Source organism: Phaseolus vulgaris, chromosome 4 (assembly GCF_051622355.1).
Source record: "Phaseolus vulgaris cultivar YP4 chromosome 4, ASM5162235v1, whole genome shotgun sequence".
Lineage (NCBI taxonomy): Eukaryota > Viridiplantae > Streptophyta > Magnoliopsida > Fabales > Fabaceae > Phaseolus > Phaseolus vulgaris.
Window position 1 is genome coordinate 7610129 of NC_143501.1, and position 19365 is coordinate 7629493.

Here is a 19365-nt window from a genome sequence, read left to right on the forward strand (position 1 = left end):
GAAAGTCAGGGTGGAGCTCAATCTTCACCTAGTGAAGATGAAACTCTAGATTCTGAATATGAAGCTATACCTTCTGAGTGAAAATTGTAAGTGGTGAGAAGACTTCTTAAAAGCTTATCCGCAGAACTTGAACAGTTTCAAAGAGAAAACCTATTCCACACCAAATGTAAAGTCTTTGTAAAAACTTATTATTTGATTATGGATAATGACTCTTGTTGTAATTGTTGTAATTCTGGTTGGTAGACAAGCTAGCCTTAACCGTTACATCATGCCCAAAACCTTACAAACTTCAATGGATCAAAGATGATGGTGGTGTAGTAGTTAATCAACAAATGAGTATCTTAATTTCTCTAGAAAATTATAAAGATAAGTTTAATGTGACATAGTCTCTATGGAAGCTTGGCATATTCTACTTGATAGACCATGATAATTTGATACAATCTATGCATGATGGTCTTACAAATAAAATAAGTTTCTCTCAAAATGACAAAAATATAACCGTGTGTCCTCCCACACCTTAACAAGTGAGAGAGAACCAAATAAAAATGAAAAAAAATATCTAGAAGAGGAGAAAAAATAGAGAAAAAAAACTAAGTTGGAAAATCTCTCTCACACTTAAAATAGAGGGTGAAAAGGAGTTGAGTTTGGAGGTTTGTGTCCTTCCAAAGAAGTTGTTCAACAAAAATCTTTGAGAGAATATAATATCAAATAGACTTAGTCTTGGAGCAACCTATTGAATAGACCAACTTATAGGACTAACCCTTAAGAAACTAAAGAGATGGAAAATCAGGTAAGTGACTCTTAGGTTAGATAACATGTTGGACGTGTTACATGGAACTAACATATTTTTCGAAATTAATCTTAAGAGTAATTACCATCAAATAATAATCAAAGAAGGAGATGAATGAAAAATTGCTTTTAAGATCCAGTTTGGATTGTACAAGTGGTTAGTTATGCATCTTGACTTAACCAATGCTCCTATCACCTTTATAAGATTAATTAATCATGTACTTAGCGATTGCTTAAGAATATTTGTGGTTATTTACTTTGATGACATCTCAATCTATAATAATTTAAATAAGAACTAAAATGAATTTTGTTCACTCCATATAAATTTTGAATTCTTTTAGTCAAATTAACAATATCTTATAACTATAATAAATGTGAGTAATTACAACTAATTTCTCTTAATCACTAAACTATTTTAATTCTAACTTGCACCCAATGAAAATTTAGGAACAGATTTTATGTGTTATGAAAATGAAATTTTGAAATATCAAATCCAAAATACAAGTAATGCATCTCACGAATTTTTGTTTTTAACAGAAAACAAAATCTAAAAACATATTTTAAGAAACAAAATTATGAAAAGATATCTTGAAAAAACTATTGTGGAAAGTCTAATTGAACAAAACATTCTAAAAACTCAAATCTAAGAAAAGCCAAGAGAAAGTAACATTTAAGGCAATTTAATACATAAGACTTTGGGAACACAAAGATCTGAAGTTGTTTGTAGCCTATAACTGAAGTCTCTTCCCCCTACATCATAAATCATAGTAATTCCTTAACCGCGTAAAGTTCCTTAGATTGTGTCTTTCCTTCACACTAGGACATTCAAACTGCATATCATTACGCCATCCCTTCCTTGCACTTTCCTATTCACAAACAAAAATGTTTTTTTTTTCTACACTCAAATAAATATTAATATTTTAATAATTTATAATTTTTTTAATTATAAAAATTATTTTAATATTTTGTATTTTGCTTATATTTTTATTAAGAATTTTTTTATTTAAATTTTTTATTACAAATATTAATATTTTATTGTAAACTCATTTAATCAAAATATCATTATCTATTCAGAAACTTTCTCACTTCCTTTCTTCAAGGAATCTAATTCTCTAACCTTCCCACCCCAACAACAAACCCTAATTCCTTCACCATCCAACCTTCATAAACCCCCTCTTACCCATCTCATTCAATCATCTCCAATCCAATCCCATGCAAAATCATAACCCAATAAAACCATTCCCCTTGGCAATTTAGTGTCACAATAATCACACTTTGTTGCTTAACCAATTCTCCTTACTCTCAATACCTCAATTCCCTAGGATCAAGGTTCACACATATCATACTAAGGCTCTGTTTTTTTTCTCTCTCTAGAGCTTGTCTTTCTTAAAAAAATATATTTATTTTTTTAATGTAGGAATTTGTAGTTTATGATTACTTTTAACGCGTACTTGTATCAAATTTAAAAATTAAAATTAAGCTTCTAAACATTGTCCTTATTAGAATTTTGCAAGGAGTCTTCTAATAATTAATTTTTCTTTAACACTAAAATAATATTGCAAACATAGATTTAGTCAACAACCCAGAAAATGTTGAAAAAACTTAGACGCAAGGTTAGCACAGCCCTGAGAAGTGGCCTTAAGAATGGGTCCAAACCCTATAAAAACCCATCACCACCACCTTCATCACCATTACCACTTCCATCAGTACCAGTAAGAACAATGTCTCATACTAGAAAGCATTCTCCTTTTCTGTTTCCACATGCTAATTCCTCTGTTGTTCCTGATCCCTCCAATTTCTTCTCCCCAAACCTTCTCTCAAATCCCCTCCCCACTAACTCTTTCTTCCAAAACTTTACCTTGAAAAATGGTGATCAACCTGAGTATATTCACCCTTACCTCATCAAATCCTCAAACTTTTCTCTCTCCCTTTCATACCCATCTCGCTCTTTTAACCCCTCCTTCACTTACCAGGTCTTCAACCCTGATCTCACCATTTCTTCCTCTCAAAAGCCCCACCTTTCCCATTTCAACCATACCATCTCTTCCCACAATGATCTCAGTGTCACTTTGGACATCCCTTCTTCCAATTTGAGGTTTTTCCTTGTTAGGGGTAGCCCCTTTTTGACCCTCTCCGTGACTCAACCGACCCCTCTTTCCATCACCACTATTCACGCCATTCTATCCTTTTCCTCCAGTGATTCCCTCACAAAGCACACTTTTAGCCTCAACAATGGCCAGACTTGGATTTTGTATGCTTCTTCGCCGATCAGGTTGAGTCATGGACTTTCTGAGATAAATTCTGATGCGTTTTCTGGCATAATTAGGATTGCCCTGTTGCCTGATTCTGATTCGAAGCACGAGGCTGTGCTTGACAGGTTCAGTTCCTGTTACCCTGTGAGCGGTGAGGCTGTGTTTGCCAGGCCATTTTGTGTGGAGTATAAGTGGGAGAAGAAAGGGTGGGGTGATTTGTTGATGTTGGCACACCCTCTTCATCTTCAGCTTTTGGCTGATGGTGGTTGTGATGTTAATGTTCTGAGTGATTTTAAGTATGGGAGCATTGATGGGGACCTTGTTGGGGTTGTTGGTGATTCATGGAGTTTGAAAACTGATCCTGTTTCTGTGACTTGGCACTCTATAAGGGGTGTGAGAGAAGAATCCCGGGATGAGGTTGTTTCGGCGCTTGTGAATGATGTTGAGGGGCTGAATTCATCTTCAATAACGACGAACTCGTCGTATTTTTATGGGAAACTGATTGCAAGGGCTGCAAGGTTGGCTCTGATAGCTGAAGAGATGTGTTTTCTTGATGTGATTCCTAAGGTTAGGAAGTATTTGAAGGAAACCATTGAACCGTGGCTGGAGGGGACTTTTAATGGGAATGGATTTCTGTATGATAGGAAATGGGGTGGCATTGTTACCAAACAAGGGTCCACTGATGCTGGTGCTGATTTTGGGTTTGGAATTTACAATGATCACCATTATCATTTGGGATACTTCGTTTATGGAATTGCAGTGCTTGCTAAGATTGATCCAGTGTGGGGTAGGAAGTATAAGCCTCAAGCCTATTCTCTCATGGCAGATTTTATGACACTGAGCAGAAGATCAAACTCGAACTACACAAGACTAAGGTGTTTTGACCTTTATAAATTACACTCATGGGCTGGAGGGTTAACTGAGTTTGCAGATGGAAGAAATCAGGAGAGTACCAGTGAAGCTGTTAATGCATACTATTCTGCTGCCTTGATGGGTCTGGCATATGGTGACACACACCTTGTTGCCACTGGATCAACGCTCACAGCATTGGAGATTCATGCAGCTCAAATGTGGTGGCATGTGAAACAGGGAGATAATCACTATGGTGAAGAGTTTGAGAGGGAGAACAAGGTAGTTGGTGTTCTTTGGGCTAACAAGAGGGACAGTGGACTATGGTTTGCGCCTCCTGAGTGGAAAGAATGTCGGCTTGGGATTCAACTCTTACCGTTACTGCCGATTTCTGAAGTGTTGTTCTCCGATGTTGATTTTGTGAAGGATCTTGTGGAGTGGACATTGCCTGCCTTGAACAGGGAAGGTGTTGGAGAAGGATGGAAAGGGTTTGTTTATGCACTGAAGGGAATATATGATAATGAAGGTGCATTGCAGAGGGTAAGAAGCTTGAATGGTTTTGATGATGGAAACACATTGACTAATCTATTGTGGTGGATTCACAGCAGAAGTGATGAAGAGGAATTTGGTCATGGAAAACACTGCTGGTTTGGTCATTACTGCCACTAGGTATTGTTAATGATTTTCAGGTATTCAAAAATAAATTATGATAGTTTCTTACACTGTACATAAATAAATTTCTGTATATGGCTGATGTTTGTTTCTTACAATTTTTATTAAGTAAACTCTGTGTTGTGTGAACTTATGCATTCATTCTCTGTCATGAGGACATTATGGTTTCAGCTCTTCAGATTTAGCCTAGCTTCTTACCTCCACTTTTCAATTGTGTAGTTTTTTGCATTTCCATTTTGAAAATTTCAGGCAGCTGTTACCTGATGAATGCCCTCTATAGTCTAAACTCTAAAGGTGTCAAGGTTCTAAGAAAATTACAATCTGTTTGTAACTGATATGCATTTTCTCATGTTACCTCTCATTCTTTTTTTGGGTTAATTTGGAAGGATTTGATAATTAAAACCTGGAATGTTTCTCCAAAACATCTGAATTGTTTAGTAGTCAGCAGCTGTGCTACTGTTATGTGCCATGAGGCATCATATAATAGTTTTGAAACACTGGCTCATGGAGTTGCATTACAAGACATGGCATGGAGAAAACAATTAGTAGTCAATAGGATAATCATTGTCATACCATGAAGAAAATGCAGCTCATTCTATGGTGTCCCTTTTCAACAAAGATAACTTAAATCATATAACTTTTTGTAATAGCAATTTGTCATCAACATGTTGGTTTTATATTTTTCATTATCTGTGTAATCATGTATATTGAAATGCTAGATAATGTTCTCATTTTTTGAAACCAAACTATTTTTGTTTGATCATAATTTTTCATTACATCTCACACATACCATTTTGACCTCTTAAGGTTTTAATTTGAAATGGAGCTTAATGGTGTGATCCATGTAATGTTACCAATTTCAACTAGCTGATAAGACTTCATTGTTCTTACTGTAAACTTTTGATTGTTGTAAGGCAAACTTCTTCTTAACTTGGTGGTCTCTTCATCATTCATACTGTTTCTTAGATGTGAAATTATTCTAAATTCAGTCATCATTATATATAGGGATCAAAATTAAGCTCTATAAATAGAAAACGAAATTATGAGTATTGATCTAAAAATGAGTTAAGTTACTCTTGAATTGTTCAGGTTTGACTTGTTAATGATTCGTGTATCTAGTTAAATAATTTTCTATTTAACTTGATTATTTAAATGAAATGAATTCAAGTTTTAAAAATTTGATATTAAGGATGTTTGAGTAATTCCTTCATATATATATTTGTATTTTTTTTATTGAAAATATATTTTATTTATCTTCATAGTATTTCCTGAGTTAATTATTAAAGTAAGAGTTTAGTAAATTGGAATTTCAGTTGCTATATTGATAAATTTTAAGAAATAATTTAAGAATATTTGTTTAGAGATAAAATTTAAAAATTATAAATTGAATAAGTCAAACTCAAATTTAATTAGTTATGATCAAATAAATGAGTAAGTTGGAGTTTTTAATTTTTAACAGTTTTTTTTATCAAATAATAACTGTTTTTTATTAATTAAAACATAATTATTAAAAACATTTCTAACTCTCCAAATTACGTTTAAATCCAATCAACACCAAATAAAAAAATATAAATATAAATAAAAAGGAAGTGTATTGAATATTATATTACATTTTGAAATTTTATTCTTTATTTACAATACAACATACACCATAAGTACTAAATAAATAACACTTAAATATATTAAATGTTTTAACATAAATTGACTTAAATAAATTTTAAGTCTTTGATATTTTTTTTGAATACTAATATTTTTTGGGTATTTTAGTAAATATAATATATTATATTAGGGACACAAAATTTATATAAGTAATTTAAATTTTTAAAAAATTATATGATTGACCTGTTCCCCACCCTACCCCCCACCCGGGAACTTAAAAGCATATTTTTAAAAAGTGTACAAAATATTATATAATTATGTAATAAATCGTATTTAAATTAAAATTAAAAATAATAATATTAAATTTAGAAAGAAATTATGAATTTTCAAGTTACATAATTTACAATCCATATTATTTGAAAACATATTTTAGAATGTAGATTCTTAAATATATTTTTGAATCCAGAAATATGCATTATGATTTTTCACATTAAGTTATTCAAAATATATTTCTAAATTTAAAAATAAATTATGAACTTTCAAGTTACATAATTTAGAATGCATTTTCATATTCAAATATTTAAATTGTATAATTTAGAATATATTTTCATATTATAATTTTTTAACAATATTTTTTTATTGTACAAACTAAAACGTATTTTTGTATTATCCAATCTCAAAATATATTTAAATTGTATAATCTAAAGTGTATTTTTAGTGCATACAATCCAAATATATATTTTTGAATTGTATAATTTGAAAAATACTTAAGATTACAAAATTTAAAATGCATTTTTATATAAAAAAAATGTATTATGAATTATTATAGTCTAGATTAAACCATTCAGAATAATTATTTTTTAATTATGTAATGAAGAATGATTTTAAATTATACATTATACAATTTAGAATAAATTTTTAGATTATGTAAAATATAATAGTTTACAATCTATACCACATTTGAAATGAATTTTTAGATTAAACAACTTAAAATATTGACCCATAAACAATTTTAACTTTTTTTTAAGGAGAAAAAAAATTCTTTGAAGAAGTTAAAGAAAGAAAAAAAAAATCTTTACACTCTAATAATAATAATAATAAAAAAAAATCACTCTACAACTATCTTTTAAAATAAAATATTGTTTTATAATAAAATAATAATTTTTTTAGATATGAAGTGATCCTTACCCCATTTTCTGTACTCAAGCCAAAGAATGGAATCATTTCTTCCATTTTTCTGTTTCTATGAACATTCTTCCATTCTCTTCAAACAAACAATTCCTTTCTTCATAAATTTCCAAATTCCTTGCTTTTCTTTTCATCTTCATTTTTCTCTTCTGCATTAAGTACAGTAACCAACCCTTTCTATTTCCATATCCAACTAACTTAACCTCTTCCAAACTCACCATGTTTAAGAAACTTGGAAGAAAAATTGAAAGAGAAATCACAAAACCCTTCAAAAATAAACCACGACCAAGACCAACATTTCCACCTCCACCACCTCCTCCTCCTCCACCACCACCACTTCCTTCATCTACACCTCCACCGCCACCTCCGCCGCCATCTCCTCCTCCTCCTCCTCTTCCTAAGCAACCAAATGCTCCATTTCTCTTCCCTCAAGCTCACTCCACTATTCTCCCTGACCCTTCAACCTTCTTTGCTCCAAACCTTCTCTCTTCTCCACTCCCTACAAACTCTTTCTTCCAAAACTATGTTCTTCAAAATGGAGACACACCTGAATACATTCACCCCTACCTCATCAAATCCTCAAACTCCTCCCTCTCCCTCTCCTACCCTTCTCTCAACTTCAACTCTTCTTTCATAGCACAGGTTTTCAACCCTGACATCACCATCTCTTCCACTGAGAGCAAAACCACCCCAGGCTTACACGCCAGGCACGTCATCTCTTCCTTCAGTGATCTAAGTCTCACTTTGGACATTCCCTCTTCAAACCTCAGGTTCTTTCTTGTCAGGGGAAGCCCTTTTGTGACAGCATCAGTTACATGTCCCACACCACTTTCCATCACCACCATGCATGCCATTCTTTCACTCTCATCCAATAACTCCCTCACCAAACACACCTTGCAGCTCAACAATGGCCAATCGTGGCTCATTAACACTTCCTCGCCCATCAGTTTAAACCACAGCCTTTCTGAGATTACTTCTGGTGAATTTTCTGGCATAATTAGGATAGCAGTGTTGCCTGATTCTGACCCTAAGTATGAGGCAATCCTCAATAGGTTCAGCTCTTGTTATCCTGTCTCTGGGGATGCAACATTCACAAATCCGTTCTGTGTAAAGTATAAATGGGAAAAGAAAGGGTGGGGAGAGTTGTTAATGCTAGCTCACCCTCTTCACCTTCAGCTTTTGAATGATGGTGGTGATAGTGGTGTGACAGTTCTGCATAATTTAAAATTTAGAAGTATTGATGGAGAGCTTGTTGGTGTTGTTGGAGACTCCTGGCTGCTGAAAACCGACCCGGTTTCAGTTACTTGGCATTCCACAAGAGGAATAAAAGAAGAATTCCATGAAGAGATTTTTTCAGTGCTTTCTGAAGATGTGGAAGCTTTGAATCCCTTGGGAATAACAACAACATCATGCTATTTTTATGGGAAGATTGTAGCAAGGGCAGCAAGGTTAGCATTGATAGCTGAAGAGGTGGCTTTTCTCGATGCCATGCCTGTGATTAGGAAGTTCTTGAAGGAGATCATTGAGCCATGGTTAGACGGAACTTTCAGTGGAAATGGTTTTCTCTATGAGGGAAAATGGGGAGGGATTGTTACTAAACAAGGGTCTAAAGATTCAGGAGCAGATTTTGGGTTTGGTGTTTATAATGATCATCATTACAATTTGGGGTACTTCCTTTATGGAATTGCGGTGCTTGCAAAGATTGATCCAGCTTGGGGAAGGAAGTACAAACCTCAAGCCTATTCACTTGTAGCAGATTTCATGAGCTTGGGAAGAAGATCAGACTCTAAGTACACGCGTTTGAGGTGTTTTGATCTGTATAAATTGCACTCTTGGGCTGGAGGGTTAACTGAATTTGAAGATGGAAGAAATCAGGAGAGTACTAGTGAAGCTGTGAATGCATATTATTCTGCAGCATTGATGGGTCTAGCATATGGTGACACTCAACTTATTGCCACTGGATCAACACTTGCAGCATTGGAAATTCATGCAGCTCAAATGTGGTGGCATTTGGGAGAGGGACATAAACTGTACGAGGAAGATTTTACAAAAGAGAACAAGGTGGTAAGTGTTGTGTGGGCTAACAAGAGAGATAGTGGACTATGGTTTGCTCCTTCTCAGTGGAGAGAGTGCAGGCTTGGTATTCATGTTTTACCACTGTCTCCTATTACCGAGGCCTTGTTCTCAGATGTTGGTTATGTGAAGGAACTTGTGGAGTGGACAGTGCCCAATTTGAACAGAAAATGTGTTGGAGAAGGGTGGAAGGGGTTTATCTATGCCTTGGAAGGAACTTATGATAAAGAAAGTGCACTGCAAAAGGTAAGAAGCTTGAAAGTTTTTGATGATGGGAACTCAGTGTCTAATCTGTTGTGGTGGATTCATAGCAGGGGTGATGTGGAAGAGGAATTTGGTCAAGGAAAACAATGCTGGTTTGGCCATTACTGCCACTAATTTTTACCTATAAACCATCATTTAAGAAGATTAAAATCTTTGGGAGGCACCAATATTTTTTAGAGTGCAATATTAATTGGTGTGAAAGTTGAGTATCAGTATCATTGTAAAGATAGAGTTAAATGAGATATTTTGTGTGTCAAATATGTAACGTATTAAACAATGTTAGTTATTTTTTGGGGCAAGTTACCTTTAGTTATATTTGTATATATAATTGTAGTAAATGTTGACTAAACATGATCAAACGTGGATCAGCTGGTCCCGGATGAGGTTTTATATTAATTAAAGATAAAAAAGAAAATATATAAATAGATCAAATGGTAAAAAAGATTTGGATAGAAATACAAATGAAACCCACAAATTTATATAAGCGAGACTCAACATCTTTGCAATCCATTAAGAATGTATATCGAAAGTCTTGGTATATAAACTCTTTGAAAAATAAGATGGAGTTTATCGATTAGTATCAAAGCTAAAAATAAAATAAAATTAAACAATAATAATAAAAAATAAAAATTGATCTTGGGTTGTTTTTGAGAAAGTGTTTGTTTAACGTTATGTAATTTAATGCTTATTTTTTTTAAGGTGGACGACCCTTTTGTTGCAACAATTTCCTGGTTACAACTTTAGTTCTTTTAGAGTATGAACTTTCAAGTTCAATAGTTCCACTAGTCTTGATTTCTTTGACAACCCATAAACTTGACCCTTTTGTCTTCAACCATCTGGGTTGGAATTTTAGCTTAGCGTTTCTAAACATAATTGGTTGGCCATGTCTAAATTCATCCTGCACTATAATTACACACTAGCGCAGAAATGCTAATCAATATCATTCCCTGCTTGTTTCGGACCGGATATCATCATAGACAACATCATGTATTTTCGCTTCATGCACAATCCAGGAGGTAAGTTGTAAATAACTAGTAAAACAGGCCATGAATTGTGATTTGTACTCATATTACCAAATGGATTCATTCCGTCTGTAGCTAAACCAAGTCAGATATTTCTTGATTCTTTACCAAACTCTGGAAACTCATCATCAAATTTCTTCCACTGAATAGAATCAGCTGGATGTTGGTACATGCCATCACATTTCCTCTCATCTACATGCCATCTAAGATTCTTAGCATCGTTTAGGTTTGCAAACAAACGCTTCATCCTTGGAATGATGGGAAGATACCACATAACCTTCATTGAGGGTCCATGTTTTTCTATATCTTCAATAGTATCATCATCTTTTTGTTTCAACTTATAACGTGATAACCCACACCTCGGACAACTTTTCAACAATTCAAAATCTTTCCGGTATAATATACAATCATTAGGACATGCATGTATCTTTTTATACTCCATACCCATTGGACAAAGAATCTTTTTGGCCTCATAATTACGATTAGGTAGAGTATTTCCCTCTGGAAGCATATCCTTCAACAACTGAAGCAATTCCGTGAAGCTTTTATCAGTCCATCCATTTATTGCCTTCAAATTCATCAATCTTAACATCGCCGACAACCGTGTGAAGTTAGTTGATACAATGGAGTCTCTGCATCGCTTGACATACTTTCATATCCATGCGCTTTTGCAAAAGACTCAGCTCCGACATCACGAATCATGTCTTCCAATCAATCATCATCTACATCATCCATGGTGGACCCCACGTATTCTTCAATTACGGAAACACGTGGTAAATTTAATAATTCACCATGTCATGTCCAAGTTGTATAAGATCGAAGAAACCCATCACATAGCAGGTGCTCCCTCATTATATTAACATCCAATATCCTTCCATTCAAACAATTAACGCACAGACACCTGATCTTTGCTCCATCATGACCACTATTAATCGTGTTACGTTGTGCAAATTGTATAAATTCTTCTACTCCTCTTTCGTACTCCTCACTTATACGAACAAAATTCATCCAATTTCTATCCATTATATATTCTGGAATAATTAGAATTTTTATATTAGTGTTCTATCTCACACGTTTGCCGAGGGTCGAACACCCTCAAACTCAATACCAGAATGTATTATTGCTAAATATAACATATCAAGTAACAACTAACTACTAAATAATATAAATTTTAATATAAATTACATAATACATAAAAAAAACATACAAATTCAAATTATAAATTATAATAATATAAATTTTGAAAAATACAAATTATAATACATAAAAAACATACAAATTCAAAATATAATAAATATTAAATAATATAAAATTTAAAATACACAATAAATTATAATACATAAAACAAAATCAAAAAAATGCAAAAAAAAAAAAATTAAAAATTTAAAAACCAACCTTGTGCGTGAACCAAGTTGGTGGTGAAGAGTGGTAGGGGAGCAAGAGCAACAACGGCAGCGGCAGCGGAAGCAGTGGTGGAGCAGCAACGGAGAGCCAATGGAACAGTGTACCTTTTACCAACAATGGAAGGAAACGAAAGGCATTAAAAACGAAAGCCAATGTGAAGATTGAAAGTGAATCAATGGAATCAGTATACGTACCTTCGACCAACAATGCAATGAAGTGCGCAAACGAGAGGCAAACGAAAAGGATGAACAGCGCAAACGAACGGAAGAACTGAAAGAAACTACAAAATTGTTGAGGCGCGTAAAAATATTTAGGGTAAAAAGCATTTACAAATGCGGTTGTTTGTATAACTGCATTTGTAAATCAAATCGCTTGATTTACAAATGCGGTTATACAAACAACCGCATTTGTAAATCAAATTAATTTCAAAAATGCCACCGCGTTTTTTACGAATGCGTTTAAGCGCAGAGCCGCATTAAATAAAGAGCGCTCTTTTTTTCTTTTTGCACTAGTGACATTTTGTTGAACCTTGTCTTCCTCCTTTATATTTGATGTAGATGACTCTTTATTAGTGAGTTTCTTTTCCACAAACTCTGGTACAAGATCTTTCTTTTTTTTCAACTGCTTGTGAGGTACAATGATGTATAACTTTCCCTAAGATATTTGAAAGGTTCAATTGCTCTTTAGTTTCAGGAATGGCTTCCTTTGGTGCATCTATTCTTAAGCAATCTTTCCATGTATTAGAATGTTTCAAACCATCAAAAACATTAATAGTTACCTCATCATCTTGAGTTCTCACTTTAAGCTCTCCTTCATCAACATCAATAATAAGTCTAACAATTTTCATGAAGGTCTGCTAAGTATCAACGGAGCTTCATTGTCTTCTTTTATGTCCATGACAACAAAATCCACAGGAAATATGAATTTGCCCACCTTAAGTGAGATATTACTTGTTTAAGTGAGTTTTACGAGAAAAAACCCAACTTCACTGGAGTGAACTCACTTAAGTGAGCCTTGGGCGAGTTGCTCTATAGAATAAAAAAACAAACTTTGTTATCAAACTCGCTCAAGCGAGATATTGCTTGTTCAAGTGAGTTTCACGAGAATAAAAAACAATTTTAGTGTCAAACTCGCTTAAGCAAGCCTTGGTCGAGTCTTGGGCAACTTTGAGCGAGTTTTCAATGTTTCAACTTTGTCTTTTTATCTTGTCTATAACTTGTCCATTCTGCTTTAGTCTTTTTATGTTCATTTTTCCATAGAATCCTAAAATTAACACAAATTTGAGAGTAAATCATTCATATTCATCTTATAATAAAAAAATATGTATAAAAAATGTTCAAATTCCTAAATTAGGGGCTGATTTATAACTATTTTATCAATTAAAATCCATAAGTGTATATATTTTTGTACAAAATATTACTAAATTGTGACACTTATCAACGCCCTAATAAGTTGTATTGTACAAAAATGAGTTTGCTGCATTGAGGGTATGTCCAACATGTGAGTTATCACGATTTAGAAAGAAATATGATCTAAGTAGTGGTGAGGAAGGAACATAGGGTTTCCGAAGATGTTATGGTACTTACCAATAATCCATAGGTTTAAAAGTTTGCTTGTCATTAAAGAGGATGCAAAATCCTGACATAACATGCAAATGGTAGAAAATGTGACAAACTTGTTTGACATCTAGCGAATTCTCCACAATGGAATAGGATTGATGAAACATTTCTAGAGTTTGGTGCAGAATCAAGAAACTTGATACTTGGACTAGTTATAGATGGTATGAATCCTTAGGTAAATTAAGTAGTAAACACAATTCATGACCAATTTTTTGGTGATTTATAACATGCGTTGTTGGTTGTGCATGAAGATAAAATATATTATGTTGTCTATGATGATTTTAGGACCCAAACAACCAGAAAATAACATTTATGTGTATCTCAGACCCTTTATTGATGATTTGAAGATGTTATGGGAAACTGAAGTAGATGTCTTTAGTGCATATTGCGAAGATAATTTTGCATTGCGTGTAACATGATTTTTCACAATAAATGATTTTGCAGCATATGGCAACTTAAGTAGTTATAGTGTGAATGATCATTATGTTTGCCCTAGATGTGAAGAAAACACTAGTTATACCCAATTCAAGCATTGGCAAAAGACCATTACACTAGGTAGAGAAAGTTCCTTGTTTGTCGTAGTCATCCATATTGTAGATGAATAAAGCATTTTTTGCCTAACTGATATCTACCATGATTGGTTTTTCGTTTCCATACACTGACTGGTTTTTGTGTCCATTACAATGCCCTAAATCTATCACATAAATTTGTTTTGCATGGTAGCTTATATGTGTGTCTTCTTATCCTGTTTGGAATTTCTCTGTGTTTGTTATCCTCTAAGTTTGGTGTTTGCATTGTCCACACTTAAGTGGTTTCCTTTTGGTGACAAAAGTTGTGTTTGTGCTTGTGTAGGGAGTTGTTGGGATAAGAAACAAGGGAAGAAGGAATTACCTCTAAGTCTTAGGGATGAGCAATTTTTGTTCAAATTTCCTAATGCTCTTTACCTAACTCATCTCATCTTCCTTTATAGAGATCTGAAGTACCCAGATCTGCAACATACCACTTTTGTCATTCAATTTCATCAACAAAGGAATTCTTCAATATTGCCAAGACAACAATTTGTTAGAATTATAGGCCTTAAAAAAGAGGGGGATGAATTTTTTTTGAAGAGTTTTCGCAAGTATTGAAGGTAGAGTGAAAGATTATGAAGAATCAATCAATTAGAAAATTGTTCAGCCAATTAGAAAACTGTTTTTAGTTTGATTCCAAAAAATCAACCAGTTTTTTTTATGAAAGAACCAGTTGTTTATACCAGAAGTTTAGAAAATCAAAGCTAAAGTAGTTTAAAGGGTGTAAGGATAGAGAGATTCACACAAGATGTTTATACTGGTTCACTCTTAATCAAGAGCTACATCCAGTCCTCAGCTAACGACTGGGAATTCACTATGTAATCAAACATAGATTACATAACAAACACCAAGAGTGATGATCTTGAACCCCTCAAGAATACACACCACTCTTTGTCAAAACTCATAGTTTCTAGACAACCATCTGAAACTGCACCACACCAGATCACACAGAAATATAATGATTAAGGAAGAAGGGAATAGAATACACATGGGTAAAATCAAAGATTAAAGTTCATAATTACAAGACAATCATATTCTACACTTTGAGATGATCCAAAAGCTCTTTGGAATCTTGAAAACTGATTTTGATTGATCTCTCTTTCTTAGTTAATGACGAGGAGCGTAAAACAACCTTTTTATACTCCAATCAGATGGTCAAAGCATTTAATTCAAGAACCAAAAGTAGTTTGAATCATTTCAAACAGATTGGTATAGCTTAATAGAATTTTGTTAAGGTTTTCAGAAAAACAACCAGTTGAATTCTTGAAACAACCGGTTGAATTGGTTTGACAACAAATTCAAACAAAGTCAAACTTTTCAAATCCTTTTCAAAATTCACTAAGTGTAAAACAACCAGTTGAATCGACATTTCAACAGGTTAAATTTTCACACTCTTTAGAAAAAACATCTTTTTTCAAAAGGATTAAGATTCAATTAATCTTGGATCATCATAAAGAGTGGATTAACAAATTAAAATACTTCTAGACAGACACACACAACCAACAACAAGGTCTTAAAACATTTCTCTTGAATTTGGAGACATCAAGACACCTTGTTCAACACAATCCACAAGAACAAAAATCTGGTCAATCTACTTGCACTGAATATGAGAGCTATAACATTACGATTTTAGGCCATCTCAAAGTTGGATATATGTTCAGTTCATGTTATGTGATTTTGGAATTATGGGAGGGAATTGGGAAGGGAAGGAAGTGCTCAAGTGTATCAAACTTTGTAAACTCCCTTTACAGTAGAGTTTTTTTGGTCTGCACCAAGGTTGGTTTGATGTAAAAATTGGTGTTGTTGGACTTTTTTGTTTTAAACTTTTTGTATATAAGTTTGAGCATCCTTTAAATGCTCCAATTAATTTATTTCATTATTTTTACTGATAAAGAAATCATGATATTAATGATAAAAAATCTATTTAATCGCATGATTTGCATTTGTAAACCTATTCGATTTTAGCAAGTTCAATAGTAACACAACTTAAGCAAAGTACAACAAAAATACACAAATCACAATATCTTAAGACTTTACAAGTTTTTGCGAATTTGCAAACAACTACACATCTCACATCTCATTAGAGAAACCAAAGACTCAAAAAATATATAAATATTTTCGAAATGAAAGCAACATTCATGTTTTTTTTTATCAGCAACATTCATGTTATTGCCAACTTTATTTCTCATTGTAAAGTCTTGTTGGTGAACACAAATCACTAAGCAATGCGGTATTGATCAAGAACTTCACCATTTCTCTTTCCTGTGTTGATTCTGAACTTCCTTAAATCTTCATACTTAAATGGTTGATAACGTCGACCATTGTCAAGTTCCACCAACTTTGTTGGGGCCTCAACATTACCATCCCTTGGTGCTAACATAAATGCACCAAATGAATAACGAGTTCCTATTTCCTTGCATATTACACGATGCCTAACATTCCAAAATTTTCCATTGCTCCAAACCTGATAAAAAGGTATATTTATGTTCAAGAGTATTCATATACACTACAAGAAAATCATTTAATAAAAATCAATATTAGAAACAAAATATGATTAGTTATTGTATTGAGTGAATTTAGATACTATTTTAGAAACTACAAACATTACTGATATCTAAATTAGTTTCTATTATTAATAAATAGTTTCTAAATTGATATATAATTAGGTACCAAGATTTTAGCTACCAACTTTAAAATCTAAATAATTGGTAGTTAAAATTCTGGTATCTAATTAAATACCAATTTAAAACAATTTATTAATAATAGAAACTAATTTATATACGAATAATGTTTAAAGTAAAATAATATATAATTTATTAATATAACAACTAATTATCTTTTATCTTTAAAATTGATTTAGTAGTGATAGGAAAAAAAAAATGAAGTAAGTTTCAATGTCATTAAAAAAGAAAAAATAAAATTAACTTGCTAATCTATGCTTACTTGTCCAACATCTCCAATAATGCAAAGGAATGACCCTGATTTAGGAGGCACTGCCTTAAATAAGCCAGAATCATCCAACAGCTCAAGACCACTAACATTTTCATCATCTTGAAGAAGAGTGATAAATCCTGTATCTGAGTGCAACTGTGCTCCCATTTCACCTATATTTTCTTGGGTGAAACTATATTTAATAGTTCTTAAAATGAATGGCCAATCCTTGAAATCAACACCCACTACACCCAAAGACTTTGCCATCTTTTGTGATATAGTTGATGCCAAGTCATGAATTGCTTCCCCATATGTCTTTACTATTTGCCTGTCATGCAAACAAATCTAGCTTATTTTAATTGAAATAATAATATTATAAAAAAATAATAATTCTTTCACAATTTTTCTCTTATTTTCACCTTATAACTACTTATTTAAGATTTTAATTTAAACTGATTTTAATAATAAAATATTATATTTAATTAAAAAATGTTAAAATAAAATAATAATATTATTGATTGTTAAGTGGAAGTGTAAAGAAAATGATAATGTAAAACTATCATCACCCTATTATAAAACAATGTTGATACTTTCATATCCAAACAATAAATATACTCACTTAATAAATTAATAACTTTATATTTCAATTATATTTCTTTTTATTGTTTAATTAAAAATATAATTATATTGGTTGTTTGAAATGAATTTGGTTTAAAGTATATTTTTTATTATAAAAACCAAGAAAATGGCTCAAAAGGAAAGTGATGTTGAAGGGCCGGTAGAAAATGAGATCACTGCAAACATTTTAAGATTCGAGATTGGAGATGTCACCTTTAAATATATGAGTATGGACAGAGAAACAGGTTTTTTTTTTAAAACAATTATTATAATACCCCAAATGAACTAGTTAAGACAAAAGAAATAATTAGGGTTTTTTTACTTAATTTTTGTTGTTGATGCAAATACCCTCCAATTAAGATATATATATATATATATATATAATTCTTTTTAATTTATACATTAAATCTTACTTTGTCTCCCCCAAAATTTTGTTAAAGTTCTGCCACTGATTATTCAGGAGTTGAAGCAAACAAAGGAGAAGGAGCTTAGTCATAAATGGTGTCCTAGTTAACAAAGCTAAATTAAATTACTAAACACATCCTAAGAAAAAAGTTCTTCTCATGAATTTTGAGAAACAGTATTACTAATCCACAATATTTGATTTGTTTCCACCAAGAATATCCCCATACCCATCTATTAACTGCATAGGAATATTTAAGAGTTTAACTATTTTCTATCTATTAATTGTATGGTTGAAGATATATTACTGATTATATTAAAAACAAAGAATTTTTAAAATATTAAGTAGAAATAAAAATATTTTATAATATATAAATAAATATTATTTTATAAACCAATTTTATAATATTATTTTTATTTAAATCTGCATACTTGATGCAGATTGATAATAAATCATGCATGAATGTATCACTCCTACTCCACTTCTTCCTACAATATTAAACTATAAATTTCTCATTCATTAACATCACTTGCTTTACTTAATAATTAGTGGGAGAAAGAGAGAGGAACCTGTGATAGGTTGGCAAATCCAATTGGGAGAAGAAATCTTCAAGTGCCTTTGGTGATTCATTCATGTCATATATCCCCATGCCCTCATAGAGAGGACTTGTTGGAAAGGGTGGCACATAACCACTATCAGGAATTATGGATTTGTTGCGCATTTTGATCTCCAAAGGAAGATCATGCACGTATTTCACCACTGATTTCATTTCACTCATCAGAGTTTTTGGAATGGAGTGGTTGATGATCCTGAAACAACCACATTTCTCACATGCTTCTCTCAGCTTCTTCAACTCCTCTCCCTCTGAAAGCTTCTCAAAATCCACCACAGGAACACTAGCCTCCATTTCTTCTTGATCCTTCTTCTTCACCCTTTGCCTTCGATATGATTCTCAGAGTGATGGAAGAAATAATAAGTGGGATCTGAAACAAAGTGGTACGAACATCTGTTGTCAGACAACAAGAAAGACAGAGTCACATGTTCTTCTGCAAATCAACTGTACTGATAAAACATCTGTTGTCTGTTGAATAAGAAAAAGAATTTAAAAAAATA

The 19365-nt window shown here is 32.7% G+C and overlaps 3 protein-coding genes across 4 annotated transcripts; 2 read left to right on the plus strand and 1 right to left on the minus strand.

Moving 5' to 3' along the window:
* Positions 1 to 1404: 1404 nt before the first annotated feature.
* Positions 1405 to 19318, minus strand: LOC137837085 (2-oxoglutarate-dependent dioxygenase DAO). 2 transcript variants are annotated; one of them, XM_090301220.1, is made up of 3 exons: positions 18822 to 19318; positions 12104 to 12216; positions 1405 to 1655 (listed from the first exon to the last, which is right to left on the minus strand). In XM_090301220.1, exons 1-3 carry the CDS (start codon positions 19157 to 19159, stop codon positions 1630 to 1632), a joined length of 477 nt encoding a protein of 158 aa, XP_090157346.1. In that variant the 5' UTR covers positions 19160 to 19318; the 3' UTR covers positions 1405 to 1629. The 2 variants fall into 2 exon arrangements, with proteins under 2 accessions (XP_090157346.1, XP_068502042.2); XM_068645941.2 differs by lacking the exons at positions 1405 to 1655; positions 12104 to 12216 and adding exons at positions 16301 to 16764; positions 17244 to 17559.
* Positions 1986 to 4746, plus strand: LOC137837083 (glucan endo-1,3-beta-D-glucosidase). Its single transcript, XM_068645939.2, has one exon. It carries the CDS (start codon positions 2379 to 2381, stop codon positions 4557 to 4559), a length of 2181 nt encoding a protein of 726 aa, XP_068502040.1. The 5' UTR covers positions 1986 to 2378; the 3' UTR covers positions 4560 to 4746.
* On the plus strand, positions 7302 to 10054 carry LOC137837084 (glucan endo-1,3-beta-D-glucosidase). The gene has a single exon (XM_068645940.2). The coding sequence runs from the start codon at positions 7569 to 7571 to the stop codon at positions 9798 to 9800; it is 2232 nt and encodes a 743-aa protein (XP_068502041.1). The 5' UTR covers positions 7302 to 7568; the 3' UTR covers positions 9801 to 10054.
* Positions 19319 to 19365: the final 47 nt, after the last annotated feature.

Coding starts and splice junctions, on each gene's coding strand:
- LOC137837083 (XM_068645939.2), top strand. CDS start 2,379: ATGTTGAAAAAACTTAGACGCAAGGTTAGCACAGCCCTGAGAAGTGGC.
- LOC137837084 (XM_068645940.2), top strand. CDS start 7,569: ATGTTTAAGAAACTTGGAAGAAAAATTGAAAGAGAAATCACAAAACCC.
- LOC137837085 (XM_068645941.2), bottom strand. CDS start 19,159: ATGGAGGCTAGTGTTCCTGTGGTGGATTTTGAGAAGCTTTCAGAGGGA. Junction 17,560..18,821: donor GATTTGCCAACCTATCACAG/GTTCCTCTCTCT, acceptor TTTGCATGACAG/GCAAATAGTAAAGACATATG. Junction 16,765..17,243: donor TTATTGGAGATGTTGGACAA/GTAAGCATAGAT, acceptor CCTTTTTATCAG/GTTTGGAGCAATGGAAAATT.